General features: G+C 36.3%; 1 protein-coding gene across 3 annotated transcripts in view; it reads right to left on the reverse strand.

The window, feature by feature from the left end:
• MGAT5B (alpha-1,6-mannosylglycoprotein 6-beta-N-acetylglucosaminyltransferase B) overlaps positions 1-15,813 on the reverse strand; it is a 132,793-nt gene extending 116,980 nt beyond the window's left edge. For 2 of the 3 annotated variants that reach the window (XM_051995520.1, XM_051995523.1), the window contains exons 1-2: positions 15,717-15,809; positions 10,775-10,887 (exon numbers count right to left, since the gene is read on the reverse strand). In XM_051995520.1, the coding sequence (XP_051851480.1) occupies positions 10,775-10,887; positions 15,717-15,784 (181 nt within the window). In that variant the 5' untranslated portion in view covers positions 15,785-15,809. Of the gene's footprint in view, positions 1-10,774; positions 10,888-15,716 lie in introns of all 3 variants that reach the window. The other variant, XM_051995522.1, reaches the window with a different exon arrangement.
• Between the last annotated feature and the right edge of the window lie 247 nt (positions 15,814-16,060).

Here is a 16,060-nt window from a genome sequence, read left to right on the forward strand (position 1 = left end):
CAAGAGGATGTTTTGGGCCAGAACCTGAAACAAGGTACCAAGTAGAACTAATTAGTACAATGCTTGTGTTTACACCTTTACTCATCGGAGTTCACAAGTTTGCCAGATTCACAAAGTAAACTTTGTAACTTGGTGAATTCACACCTCCCTTAAAGCTCTTTGGGCCAGAGAGCACTATGGGAGAAAACCCATAATCCCTCTCTCACGTATCCCACAATTCCTCCCTCTTGTATAAAAGAAACAGACAGAGGCTCTCGGTCAGATTTCACCGGAATGACATGAAGAGTGGAGCTGGCTGGAGGCTGAAGAAAGCAGAGGCAGAGGCTGAAGGACAAACCTTTGGATCTGGAGACATTCCGAGGGAGCTCTTGGAACCAAGCAGAGAGATAGACCTCTAAGCTAACCAGGCTATATTGGAGATAATAAAAGATCTGAACTTTTATCACCTGGCTGTGTTTTGAGAAGAAAAAGCTCACCACATTTTGGCGCCCAAACAGGGACCGACAAAATCCTGATTCCAGGGAAAGCACCCAGAGAGAACTTTTATAATATTTTATAGAAGAACAAGAACCCAACATTTGAACTCCAACATTTGGGCATTTGAAAAAAATCTTAGCAGGGAATACAGTAAGAGCTCAGATAAATATAATGCATAAATTTTAAAAACTGACCTGGAAAAAAGGCTTAGGAGAGAAAATTTAAGAATCATTTTGCTCCTTGTAAACCATGACCAAAGTCCACCTCCTTAAAAAATGGGCACTTAAAAACCATGTTTCAAAAATCATAAATTACATAACAGGGTTGTGTGTGTGTGTGTGTGTGTGTGTGTGTGTGATGGCAAAGAACTGGAAGTTGAGGCCATACCCATTAACTGGGGAATGACTGAAGAAATTGTGGTATGTGATTGTGTTAGAATACTATTGTGTTTTAAGAAATGATAAGGAGGACAACTGGATGGTGCAATGGATTAAGCACCACCCAGTCAAGAGGACCTGAGTTCAAATCTGGTCTCAGACACTTAACACTCCTCACTGTATCACCCTGGGCTAATTATTTAACCCCAATTGCCTCAGCAAAAAAGGAAAAGAAAAGAAAAGAAAAGATGAGGAGCAGGGTCTCAGAAAAACCTAGGAAGACTAATAAGAATTGATACAAAATGAAGTCAGCAGAACCAGAAGAACCTTGTATACAGTAAAAACAATATTGTACAATTATTGACTGTGAAAGTCTTAGTCACTCTGATTAATTCAATGATGCAAAACAATTCCAAAAGATTCATGATTTAAAAAAAAATGCTATCCTTCAGACAACTCATGAATTCTGAGTGCAAATTGAAGTTTAATTTTTTTCACTTTTTTTTTTTTGCAATATGTCTAAAATGGAAATATGTTTTGCATGATTTCATACATAGAATTGGTATCATATTGCTTGTCTTCTAAATGGGAGAGGAAAGGGTTGGAGGAAGTGTGAGAATTTGAATCTCAAAAAATTTTTAAATGAATGTTTAAAAAGAAATATAAAATAGATTTTAAAGAAAATAAATCATAAATGAAAGCTGTCTGGATCTATTAGAACCAGAAATCAAAATGAAAATGGAAAGAATCTACCAGTCACTTCTTGAAAGAAACCTGAAATTGAATACTTCCAAGAAAGTCACATCCAAAATTCAGAATTTCTAAGTCAAAGGAAATACACTTCAAGTAACCAGAAAGCAAGGCTTAAAATACCTAATAAATGGTGTATTGTTTACCTTCCCAATGGATGGAAGGGGAAAGAAGAAAATTTGGAACTCACAATTTTTTTAAAATTAATGTTAAAAATAAATAATTTTAAAATATATTTTTAAGAGTTTAAATACCAAGGAACTATAGTCACAATTACATTACATTTGGCAACGCCCAACTATAAAGATCTTGTGATGCAACATTCCAAAAGGCAAATGATAAAGATTGAATATTAAGAATGACTTACCTTGAGAAACTCACTACCGTTCTACAGGAACTAAAATTGACCTTTAATGGCATAGGAGATTTTTTTTTCAAGTATTCTTATGAAAAGATTAGAAGGAAGTCAAAATTTTGAAAGCAAAAGCAAGAATAAAGAGAAGCCTAAAAAGTTTATATACATTCTCCCCCAAGGAGCTCCTTGGGGGCAGCAATTTGTTTTTGTCTTTCTTTGTACTCACAGTACTTAACACAGTCTGGCATATAGTAAATGTTTGAGAAATGCTTGTTGAATGTTGAATGACATTTGAATAATTGGAAAGAGCTAAACAACTATATAATGCTTATATTCTAATGGGGGAGAAGAGTGAAATATTCCTATAGAATCCTAATGTTTTCAAGACTCATTAAGGGAATTAAATATGATAAACACAAAATAAACAGGTGAAACAAAAATTGAATAAAATTTTGGTAGTCTTAAAGGAAGAAAGTAAAAGGCCAAAGGAAATTTTGCAGGGAAGAAATGATGAAGATAGGAAGGGGAACTTAGATTTTCTCACAATCAAATGTATGAGAAGAAAAGTATGCAAAAGTGGAGGAAAGAGTGCAAGGAGCAGGCATCCCATGAACATCTCTTATTTTAATCAGTCAAAAGAAGGCGTTCAGGTGTGTTCAACACTCAAATAAATATACCTAAAGAATTTTGTGTAGAAGTACAGTTAATTCAACATGGCAACAGACAGGTACAGGGAGAGAAGGGAAGGTATTTTAGAAGAGTAAGAAAAAATATAAAGATGTTTAAAGGATGAAAAGGAGAGAATCAGAGAAATCTGAGAAGATTTGGGTGAGGTGCAGTTAGATGTAGTTTGGAGTCAAGAAGACTCAACTTAAGTTGAAATCTGGCCTCAGACACTTACTAGCTGTGTGACCCTACCCTGAGGATCTTCCCCATCCAGATTTACATATATATATATATATATATGTATATGTATATGTATATGTATATAGGATTAAGCGAAAGAGGATATTCTTTGCCTCATTTGCTACCTAGCCTCAGGTCTGACTGAGACCTGTTGAAGATCTTAGCTTAAAAAGATCAAGATGGGGCTACAGTGAATAGAGCACTAGTCCTGAAGTCAGGAGGACCAGAGTTCAACTATGACCTGAGACAATGAACACTTTCTGGTTGTGTGACTTTGGGCAAGTCACTTAGTCCTAAATACCTCAGCAAAATAAATAAATAAATAAATGAAGATCTCCCAGTCATAGTGATCATAGTGATCTATATCTGGCCACTGGACCCAAATGGCTCCAAAGGAGAAAATGAGCCAGGTGATTTTGCACAGCTCTCCCTCATTTAAATCCAATTCATTTACATGTTATGACATCACTTCCTTGATCCTTAGTAGATCCTTGATCTACTCTAACCTTTTTTATATAGTATACATAATAATATATACTAGGTAGTCCCTTTTAAAGGTGACTGCTGGGAACAAGACTTTTTAACCCTTAAATAACAATGTGACAGATAGTTAAAAGTAGAACAGATTCCTGACTTCTGATTGTCATTGAAACTCAGAAAAATTCACAACTAAACAATATAGTTTTCATCTATTCCCAGGTCTGAGGTTAATCTGAAAATGTTGTTGGTATTCAGGCAGTGGAATGACTACAATTATCATTTTCTTATGTGTCTTTGGCATTTTAGGAATTGAGGTAATGTATATCAGAAATAAAAGAAATAATAACAGAAATAAAAGTTCACCCCCTTGTGTTATGTCCTGCTTTCTAGAGCCCCCAAGTTAGGGTAACAAAACAAATTGTGCTTTCTAGAGCCCCCATGTTGGGATGGTTAACACATTCTGTCTTAGTGGAGGAGTGATGAGGCAAGACTCCCGAGTCTAAAATATAGAGTCTGTTTATTCCAAGGTCTTTCTCTTTATATACCCTACTATCCTTATGTACCAAAACAATACTGGGCATGTGCTAAGTATATATTGTGCATGGGGGACCACATAAACAACTTGCTATTGTATATAGTTTGCCACCTGGTAGCACTCTTTGCTACCTGATATCACTCTGTTTCAATTACAGTACAGGTTATCACAGTCTCCTGACTTCTCAGGAAAGTCAAGAGCCCTTAGAGTATATGGGGAGCCAAACCAGACATTGTTAGCAGGTTCCCTCTGGGCTGAAGAGTCTTACACCTCACCCAGAGTTCCCTCACTCTGTGGTCCTCTACACGCTTGACTTAAATTAACTTGTTCTTTAGAATTTCAGTCCTATAGAATCAATAATATACAACTTGAACAAAAACTGTAAACTTCAAACTTAAATTTCAAATTGGATAATCTCATGTAGCAATGAATAACTATATTATTATGACTTAATGATATGACATACTATAAATGCCCCAAAGGAGGAGAGCAAACCAGAGAAAGAAAACTGTAGGCCAATATTCCTTATGAATAGTTACAGAACATTTTTAAATAAAATATTAGCAAAAAGATTATAACAACATATCAAAAAGATTAAACACTTTGAATTCATACCAGGAATGTAGGGTTGATTGAATATTAGGAAAACTATAAACATAATAGATCATATTAATAGCTTTAGTTTTTAAGAAATAAAAAATAAAGCAATAAAATCACAGGATTATATCAGTAGATATAGAAAAAAAACTTTTGGTAAATCATAATACTGATTTCCATTTTCCAAAAAATGCTAAAGACATATAAACAAATGGATCTTTCTTTAATATAATATTTATCTAAAACTAAGTTCTAGGAGTATTTATAATAGAAAATCACAACTTCTGATTGTCTTCCGTCTTCTGAGAAGACAAAAGCTAAAGCAAGCATACTAAAAATCAACAGACATTACTTTGCTAACAAAAATTCATATAGCAAAGCTATGAATTTCCCAATAGCAATATATGGCTATGAGATTTATACCATAAGGAAAGTTGAATATTACAGAATAGACACATTTGAATTGTGGTGCTAGAGAATACTTTTGAGAGTACCTTGGACAACAAGGAGATCAAATCAGTCAATACTTAAAAGAATTAATTCAGGCTAATCCCTGGAAGGTCAAATACTGAAGCTGAAACTTAAATACTTTGGCTACATAATGAGAAAACTGAACTAATGGAGAAGACCTGATGGGAAAGATTGAAAAGGGCAGGAGATGGATAGCTAGTGTAATGGAAGCAATAAATATGAGCTCGGACAGCCTTCAAGAGATAGTGGAGGACAGAAGGACTTGGCATGCTCTGATCTATGAGGTCAAGAAAAGTCAGACATCTCTGAACAAATTTGATGTCCATTTTCACCACTATTGATATAATTCTAAAAATACCAATTGAATCAATAAAATAAGAAAAAGAAATTTAGGGAATAAGTGTATATAAAGAAACAAAATTATTGCTTTTAGCAGATGATATGATAGCTTACTTAAAGAATCCTAAATAGTTATTTAAAAAATTAATTGAAATAATTTCAGTAAAAGTTGTATGATATGAAATAAACCCTCATAAATCAAAAGCATTTCTGTATACTTCCAACAAAAATGCAGCAAAAAGAAAAAGAAGTTTCATTCAAAATAATTAGAGAATTTAAAAAATATTTGGGAGTCTACCTACCAAGATCCATGCAGGAACTATAACACAGAAATAAAGATAAACCCAACAAATTGAGCCAATTCAATATAAAATGATAATACCACCTAAATCAATGTAATTATTCACTGTCATACCAATGAAACTTTCAAAGGATTACTTCATAGAGCTAGAAAAAATAATGACAAAGTTCACCTGGAGGAACAAAAGAGAAATCCCAAGGAAGGTATTGAAAAAGCAAAGAATCTTACCAATACCATATTTCAAACCATGCTCCAAAATAGTTCTCATCAAAACTGTTTAGTACTATTTAAATATTTTTAAAATTGATAAATCGAATTAGATATGTAACATTCAAATATAAATGATCATAGCATAGCTATTATAAATCCAAATATCCTAGCTACTAAGGCAATCATTACTTGGCAAAAATTGCTGGGGGAATTGGAGACCAGTCTGACAGTATAAACAATCTCATACCATACACCAAAATAAATTCCAAATGAAATACACAACTAATTTACAGACGGTCATATTGTTAATTAGAGAAGCAAAGAAGAAATTACAGTTTGGAAATAGAAATAAGAAGAGTATTCATGACCAAACGAGATAGAGAGGATCAATCACAGGAGATAATTTTGATTACATAAAATTAAAAATGTTTTCCACAAACAAAAACTATGCAATTAGAAATACAAGGGAAATAGATAATGGAGGAAAAACCTTTGTAGAAAGTTTCTCTAATAAGAGTCACATTTCCAAGACATATAAGGAAGAAACTGGACCAGATTTATAAGGACAAGAACTGATCCTCAACAGATAACTCTCCAAAGAAGAATTCCAATCTATCAAAAATCATGTTAAAAAGCCCTATAATAATTATTAATGTTTAAAGATATTAAAATTAAAACAAGTTGCGATTTCAACTGCACACCAGTCACATATGAAAAAAATTTTGGAGGGGCTGCAGAAAAATAAGCACATTAATGCAAGTTTGGTAAAACTTTATATAGTACAGCTTTTCTGCAAAAGCAATTTGAAACTGTGCCCAGAAATCACTTAACAGTGGTTTTTACCCAGTAGTATCACTCAGAACAATGACTAACCATGATTCTAGAAGACTGATGATAAACAATTCTATTCTCTTCCTGACAGAAAGATGATGGACTGAAGATGAAGAATGAGACAGACAATTTTGAACATGCTGAATGTAGATTTTTTTTTTTGTTTGACTAGGCATTTTTGTTACAATGATTTTTTCCTCTTAAAAGTTGGTAAGGAGTGGAAGATAAAGAGTGAGATAAGGAGAGGGTCCTTTCCCACAAAATAAAAAAAAAAAAAAAGAAAGAAAGAAAGAAAAGAGAACAGAAGGAAGCCAGAAATTCATAAAGTTGGACAACTTTGAAAATTACATATTATATGTGTGTGTGTGTATGTGTGTGTGTGTATAATATGTTATATGTATAATTTTATGTATACATAATATATAATAAGATATTTTCACATAATGATATAGTATAATGAGCAGCTAGGTGGTTCAGTGGATAGAGTGCTGGGTCTGGAATCAGGAAGACTCAACTTCCTGAGTTCAAACTGGATTCAGACACTTACTAACTGTGTGATCCTGGTCAAGCCAGTTAACATCTATTTGCCCCAATTAAGGAAAGGATTGTTTTAGTCCACTGGAGAAGGAAATGTAAACTACTTCAGTATCCTTGCCAAGAAATCTCCATGGACAGTATGGTCTATGGGGCTATGAAGAATCAGATATAACTGAATAATGATACTGATTATATTATATTCTTGAAAAGAAAAAGAAGCTTACAATACAAGCTTACTTATCTTTAATCTCTCCCTTTCTACTAGCCACTTCCCTGATGCCTACAAATATGTGTATGCCTCACCCATTCTCAAAAACCACCCTCCCTTGATCTAGCCATGATTGTGAGCTATTGTACTATATTTCTCCTCTATTTGTGACTAACCTCCTTGATAAAATCACTTACAATTGGCTTTCCTTCATTTCTCATTCTCTTCTTAACTCTTCAATCTTGCTTCTAACATTATTCAATGGAAACTGCTATCTCCAAAACGACTTACCACAGATTTTTTAAATGCTTAAATTAAATTCTAATGGCCTTTTCTCAATGTTCATCTTTCTTGACCTCTTTGCAACCTCTGAAGCTGTTGATCATTATCTTAATACTTTATTTTCTTTGCTCTCTCTTGATTTACAGCATCTACATAGCATATATCTTTTTTTTTAATTTAAATTTTATTTTATTTAATAATAACTTTGTATTGACAGAATCCATGCCAGGGTAATTTTTTTTACAACATTATCCTTTGCACTCGCTTATGTTTCCATTTTTTCCCCTCCCTCCCTCCACCCCCCCCCCAAGATGGCAAGCAGTCCTATATATGTTAAATATGTTGCAGTATATCCTAGATACAATACATATTTGCAGAACCGAACAGTTCTCCTGTTGCATAGGGAGAATTGGATTCAGAAGGTAAAAATAACTTGGGAAGAAAATCAAAAATGCAAATAGTTCACATTCGTTTCCCAGTGTTCCTTCTTTGGATGTAGCTGTTTCTGTCCATCATTTATCCATTGAAACTCAGTTAGGTCTCTTTGTCATAGAAATCAACTTCCATCAGAATACATCCTCATACAGTATCATTGTCGAAGTGTATAATGATCTCCACAGCATATATCTTTTAAAATTTTTTTAAATATTCTTTTTTTATTTTGAGTTCCAAATTCCTTCCCTCCCCCAGTGAAAGCAAGTAATTTGAGATAAGTTTTATGCATATTTATGCAAAACCTATTACCATGTTAGTCATGTTGCTACACCTCTTAACTCTGATAATGCTACCACCCTGATGTAGACCCTCATCACTTCACATCTGAATTACTGCAATAAACTTCTAGTTGTTCTTCCTTCCTCTCCATCCTCCATTCAACATCCAAAATAATTTTCCTAAAGTTCTGGTCTGATCATATTATCTGCCACCCCATTCAATAAACTCAGTGACTCTCTACTACCTCCAGGGACAAATATAAAGTCCCTGGTAACTTGGCCCCTTCCTGCCTTTTCAATGTTCTTTCATTTTATTTCTTTATGCATGCAAGGTAACCCCATGGCACTGGTCTCCTTGCTGGTCCTTGCACAAGGTATTATATCTCCTGACTTAATGCATTATCACTAACTGTACTTCAAACCTAGAACTTTGTTCCACATTTCCACTTTGCCTCCACATTCTAGCTTCCTTGGAGAGAGAAAGTCTTAACTAAAATCCCACCTTCTGCAAGGAGATTCTTTAATATTAATGTCTTCCTTCTGAGATTACCTCCATTTTGCCCCATGTATAACTAGTATGTACTTACTACTTTGTCTATTATCTCCTTCATTAACAAGTGAGTTCCTTAGATTGTGAGCTATTTTTGCCTTTCTTTGCATTCTTATTGCTTAGCATATTGCCTAACAAATGGTGAGAGCTTAATAAATGTGTGTGGATTGATCATAAAGATTCATAATTTTATGTACAATCCTCTCCTCTTTAACAATATTTATAGAAATGCTCATTTTGCTTGGTGTGTGCTAAGTCCAGAATAAAAAATTTAAAATTTAATTAAACAAAAAAGGAAGACATGGAGAACAGAAATCCCTGAGAATTCTGATCATGACATGACCAAGGGGGAAACACTAAGTGGGAAAGAATCAGCAGAGCTCTGACTGGGCAGTCCCAATCAGAAACAAGATCATGTAGGAATCTGACTGTGTCAATTCCAGAGGGATAAAAGATTACCTAGTTCTCTAGGCAAGTCCCAAGAGAAAGAAACCAGCCAATATCCTGACCAAGGAAACTTTAGTGGGATCAGAAGATAGGGGTAAAAAGAAAGACATTAAACATCATGAATAAATGTATAGAATTTGTATATATACACACATATATATATATAAAATATTTGCCTAAATATAAATATTTCATATGCATAAGGAATTATAAATATAAAGAATTACCTAAAAAGAAAACCTAGAAGAAAATAACTCCATAGCAACTATAAGTAGAGTTTCACATTTTAAAAAAATGGTTTGGTCACACAAGAACTATATTTGGAATAAATGAAGTAGAATATAAAAAAAATTAAATTATAAGTGAAATTTGGATGATGAAGGAGAGAATTGGGAGGAAAATTAATAGCTTAGAGCAGAAAGAAAATAAAAAAATTAGAATGAGCTGAAGAGCCATGTTGTACACTAAAATCCATCATTTCTTCTCCCCTTAATCATCACTATGGTGTAGTAGAAATACCAAAGAACTATGAATCATGACACTTTCTCCAACTTTGATATTAACCAGGTTTGTGACCTTCCACATTTAGGACAGTGCCCAGCACATAGTAGACACTTAATAAATACTTGTTGACTGACTTCTCTTAGTTGAGTCTCAGTTTCTTCCCTTGCAAATAAGAGTTGGACCATATGATTTCCAAGGACCCATCTAGCTCTAACGTTCCATAGTGATGTAAATCTTATGATATGGTGTCTTGTCAAGATCAACATTTCTTAAGCTTTTAGAGAAGACCATCCAGATCATCTTAGAAGTTAGACTACTGAAAATAAGGCAAATTTGTTAGAGAAGTCAGAGTCAAAAATACTAGTCCCTAGTCAGACCTATTCTCTGAACTCAATGAAAACCAAATGTTTTCCTATCCTAATGTGACCAAAAATCACAGAAGTTTATAGTTACAGAGATAAGCTGTGTTTAAAGGCCATTTCAGCAAATGCTTTTCAGTTTAATGTAACTGAGCAAATATTTATTAAATGTCTACTATGTGTAGAACATTTTGTTTCATTCTGCAAAGAGCAAATCTTTATTCTTTTCTTATCTGCAAAGGTCCTTAGCATGGGAATACTGGGCAGAAAATGTTTAGAGGATTTCATCCCTTAAGCAGAAGCAGCATGCAAGTCTCACCCACACACATTAGTCACGCAGCTTCAGCCTATCCCCAGAAGTTCCCACCCATAGGCCAAGATATACTCCATACTCCATACATGTCTATGTGTAGCCCCTCTCTGAGGAAAAGCTAGGAGACTACTGGGCCTGTACTTTCAGGAACACTTCCATCCATTCCTCAACAAGCACATACACTCATATCCTATCCCTCTTCCCCCAGTCAAAGGCTTCTTGCCCATAGTACCTTCAGTGTGGACAGTAAAAGGTGAATCCCCCAAGCGTCTGGCGGAGAACTGGCCTCCCAGGGATGTCATCAGGAAGCAGAGTGTGAAGAAACCGATTCCCAGAACAAACAGCCTGCAAAGGAATGGGGTTGAGGGGACAAAGCAAAGCATAGGGGGCTGTAAGCCATGAAGTTCTTTCCTGTGGACTTCACATATATACAAGATAGATAGAAGGCAGCTCTGGCATTTCAGAAAGACCATCAAAGGGGGAGGCCTGGGTTTTAGCACCAGTTTTTAATATTCTAATATCATATAATCATATTGCTCTAAGGTTTATAAAATGCTTTTCACACATTGTTGTATTTGATCTCTAAGAACCAGGACTTGTTATACCTCAGTCAAGGCATTTTGTCAGTGCCAATACACTTTTCTTCTCAGACTCTGGGCTTCTAATTCCTTCTTTCAGGAGACAGACTACTGAAAATAAGGCAAATTTGTCAGAGAGGTCAGAGTCAGAAAAACTAGTCCCTGGTCTAGACCACCCCACCATATCACCTGGCCTAGGGATCTGTCCCATGAATGATGTATAGGAGTAGCAGTAGCTTCACTACACACTAAACCTATCCATAAAAAATACCCTTAATTCCTCTCATCCATTTTGATCACTTAGAGTTGGACAAGCTTGAAAAATGCCTGAACAACAAATAATACAAGTGAGTTGAGAAAATTATAAGAAGTTCTATTGTGATCATTGTAGTTTCAGTAATATCCTCCTTTTCAAGGGGGAGGGAAGAAGAGTTTTTACTTACCCCTGCCAATAAAGTCCACAAATTGGTACATTTAAGAATTTTTAGTAAGCTCCCATGCTGGCACCTCAGCAAAGGTCCAGTGGTAACATCAGTTTCCCAATTTAGATCATTTGAAATTTCATGTCTGAAATTAAACATCTTCCTATATGATATCACAGGGTCTCTGCCTTATTACATGATGCTAAATATTATGTTGATAGGAAAACTAACATATTGGAAAGAAAACTGAATTGTTATAAGGCCTGTATTTCAATCCCAAATCCTTATTCTGACACTTTATAGTTATGTAACCATTAACAAGTCACTTTATCCCCTATGAACCTCAGTTTCCTTCTCAATAAAATGGGGACAATAGTGCTTACATGCTTACTTCAAAGAATGTTTGCAAGGAAGCATTTTTAAACTGTGAAACACCATGGGAATAGAAGATATCACTATAATCAATTGAAAGAGTCCCCCCAAACAATGACCAGTGGAAAGAAGAAACCCAAACCTGAGTCTTATTCAAGTGAATATTGCCAACCCTCAACCCAGACTTCTTGTATGTACATTCCAAAAACTAAAATACCACCTGTATAATTTAATTTGTGGCATTAATTGAACTGCATTAAGGCAATCTTCATATATAAATTGGCAAGAAGGGTTAGGGGGAAGAGGTTGGGGAAAAATGGAAGAAATTTCTTCTTGCCCTTGGGAAACATACTTTCAGAAAAGGTAGAACTATATATATATATATATATATATATATATATATATATATATATATAGAGAGAGAGAGAGAGAGAGAGAGAGAGAGAGAGAGAGAGAGAGATAGTTATATCTTTGAAGAAATGTAAGCAGGTGTTCATGGAAGTGTGCAAACAAATATGTAATTAATTATAGCTATCTAGAACTATATAAACTAGCACATGGGAGAGTAGGTAGCAATGAATGTATTTATGGCGCAATTCTAGCTAGAGCTGGACTTTATTGTCTTTGGCTATATAACCATAATTTTTTTCAAGGCTGAAATAATGCCTTTACCATATTGAGCTATTTCTTGAAGCTACAACTTTTATAGGATTATAGCAGGGTATATACTTTCCTCACCTCTCATCTCCTTTATCTCCATACTGCAAGTCCAACCCATATGCTTAAAAGAGTTTATCTCCTCACCTCTTTCCTCCTCTAGAAGGTGAGGCTTGATCTGAGTCTCAAAGGAAACCAGAGATTTAAAAGTTGGAGGTTGGGAGGGAGAGAATTTCAGATATGGAAAAAAGTGACTTGATGTGAAGTTTTATGTTTAAGGAACAAGTAGGCCAGAATGGCTGGACTATCTGGTTCATGGAGAGAAGTGGAATGTAAAAAGATTGGAAAGATAGGAAGAGGCCAGGTTATAAAGAACTTTGAATATTAAATAAAATATTTCATAATTTACCTTAGTAGGTAATAAGTAGCCACTGAAGTTTATTGAATTGTGGAGTAATATGGTCAGACATATGCTTTAGGAAAATCATATTGACAGCTTGAGTGGAGGATGGATTAGAGACATGAGACAAAGAAACCAATTAGGAGATTATTGTAATAGTTCAAGTTTGGAGTCAGCATTTTCAAGAAGTTTAACTAGAAAGATAATAGTGATACTGCCTAATAGCTGTCAGGAATAACAGGATATAATGAGGATTTTAAAGATGAGGAAAATCCATGTATTCGTAAACAACAATAATAAAGAACAGAGAAGGAATCAATAGATAAGGACAGATTAAACATTAAAGAATAAGTGGAAACAATAGTGGAGAAAATCTGCTGGAGATGGTAGGAGATAGGATTGAGTATATGTAGTAGGAGTTGCCTCAACAAGGAGAAAGGCCATGTTGCTTTCATGGAGTGAAGGAGGAAGATATGACATTACAAAGATGTGAGAGGAATAAGAGGAAGGAAAAAAAAGAAGAGGGAGCTCTAAAGGGCTAGTCTCTGTCTCTCTGTATTCCTGTCTCTGTCTTTCTGTCTCTGTCTCTCTGTCTCTCTGTCTCTCTCTCTCTCTCTCTCTCTCTCTCTCTCTCTCTCTCTTTCTCTCCCTTCTTTCCTCCAATATATCTATTCATTTGTTAATTACGTATGAAGCTAAGTGTTCAGCAGCTTTTGGATGGAAAGAACCTGGAAGCTCTCCGTGGTGCTGAAACATCTGTAGCTTTTAACTTCATCCAATGCTTCCTTTTTTGTTAGTCTAAGATGTTGGCCTCATCTGTTGTTTATAGCAGAACAAAGATCTCCATTTTTTAGGACTATGGAAAAGAGGTGAGGACTTATCTCAAGGTTCCTGGAAGGTAGGAAACTAAAAGATTTTCTACCAAAGTCAGAAAGCTCAGGACTCCGTTTCAAATCCTACTAATTTGTGGCATAATGTTAATTGGTTGTCACTTCCTCTCTTTGAGCCTCAGTTTCCTATCTGTAAAGCTAAAGAATTGAACAGTGAGCTTTAAGTTTACACCTGTCCCTCCAGTTTTAATATTCTAAAATTCTTTGAATCTAGTCTAAGAGAAATCCCCTCTCCTCCACTTCTGACTCATTCCCTTTTATCTCAGCATCTCTCTGGAGTAACAGCCTCTCAAACTTTCCTCTATTCTTTTTCTGAGGAGATCCCCCTTTGAGGAACCTGGTTTCTTGTCCCAGAAGCTATCTGTGAAGCTCACAAATGATTGGTATGAGGCCATTTAATTTAGCTGTCGGGATTTCTGCCTTGCCAAGATGGAGGGAGATCCAGCTAAGTAAAGAGAAAGGAGGACACGGGGCAATATTCTCCAAATATAGCTCCATAAAGGGTCTCCTGAGTCTATTGGATATAAAGTGGAATGAAAATTAAAGGGCTTGGCTTGCAGTCAATTCCATTACATAATCCTCATACTGGGTTGGGTAATACCTTCTCTGCACACGCTTTTTGCCCACTCTGGCTTCCCACACTCCCTAACCTATTGGTTGGGGTTTCCTAACCTGTTGCTGCATCTAACATGTGTCCTAAAAACCCTTCATGCTATCCCAGCCCACTCTCCATACTAGTCTTCCTCCTTTTTCCCTCTATTCTGTGCTCTTAGATAAAGATTCAATTCCAATCCAGTCTTTGCATCTACCCCCAAATCTGACTCTGTGAACTCCCAGGAGGTCCCAGCACAGCTTGTAACCTTCCTGCTCAGAAATAACACTGGCCTACCCTAAAGGAACAAATCCATTTATGCAATTTGGAACTAGAAAATACTAAGGCAGAGATGAACAACCCGAGAGTGACAGGCCCTAATCCCCGGCCCCAGAGCAAAACAGAGGGAAGGAGGAAGGGAGATGCTGTCTGCATTTTCCTATTCTCCTCTTTTGAGCCAAGGCCTTTTTGACCCCCCAGGATTCTGCCTCCCAACCCAATATTCAGCTATCTCCTGGACTTTAGTCTACTAGCCTTGTGCATCCTCAGTCCACCTTACCATTTCCATAATCCAGAGTCAAGTGGAAAGTGATTAGTAGGTCTCCCACAATTTCTGAAACTCAAACCTGGAGAATAACCTATTGGAAAAATACCATTCTCCATATTCCAATTCCAACCTCAGTCCAATTAGAGGGACTAAGAAACTGAATGGAAATTAGAAGAAAGAAGAAGGGCGCAGTCTGGAGCACAGGTTTCTCTGGTGTGCACACAAATGAGATAACTTTATGCATTGAAGGCAAGGACCACTGGCAGTGGACAGATTGCATAGTTTATGGAGAGAAAAGGATTTAAACAGATGTAGGCTGACTTTCACTATTCTTGCTGAAAGATAGCTAGTTACTACTCTCAGTGGAGCTTTTGGATTCTTCCTTCTGAACCAAAGCCTCGAAGAGAACAAACACACACACACACACACACACACACACACACACACACACACACACTTACACCCTCCGACATTATCTACATACTCTGACAGAACTCCTGTTGCCTTTTGCCTTCCACCTCCCCACTTCCACTCTACCTCCACAGGACCCTAAAAGCTGCCTAGTTATCTGAGTCTGTACCCATTGATCACTCTGAAGTTTGATTAATTGGATCACACACTCCTTCCCACAGTGAAGAGGACAGAAATCACCCCTCCCCCATCCAAACCATCTCCATTAAAAAACCCTCAAAGAGATGGTTATTAAAGAACTTTACCTAAAGGGTCTCAATGTGACCAGACATCTTCTGACCATTATTTTCCCATCGGAATTGATGGTGATCATTGTTCGAACTTGCTTCCAAAAAGAGCCAGAGAGACACACACACGGGGAGTGGGAACCCTGTCCCAGGTTCTGATCCAGTATGTAGAAGAGCAAGAGGAAACGAACCTCGCTCCCACCTGCCGCCCCCAAGTTCAAGTTCTCAGGATCACGTGGTCACTGTGGGGTACCAGGCTCTGCAGGCCCCGCTCTTCACTAGACTCCCAGAGTGGGGAGCCGTCTTCAACTCTGGAAGAAGGAAATCCGAGCAAGGGGATCGAAGGTGGGGGTGGGGTCAGA

Source organism: Antechinus flavipes, chromosome 4 (genome assembly GCF_016432865.1).
Source record: "Antechinus flavipes isolate AdamAnt ecotype Samford, QLD, Australia chromosome 4, AdamAnt_v2, whole genome shotgun sequence".
Taxonomy (NCBI): Eukaryota; Metazoa; Chordata; class Mammalia; order Dasyuromorphia; family Dasyuridae; genus Antechinus; species Antechinus flavipes.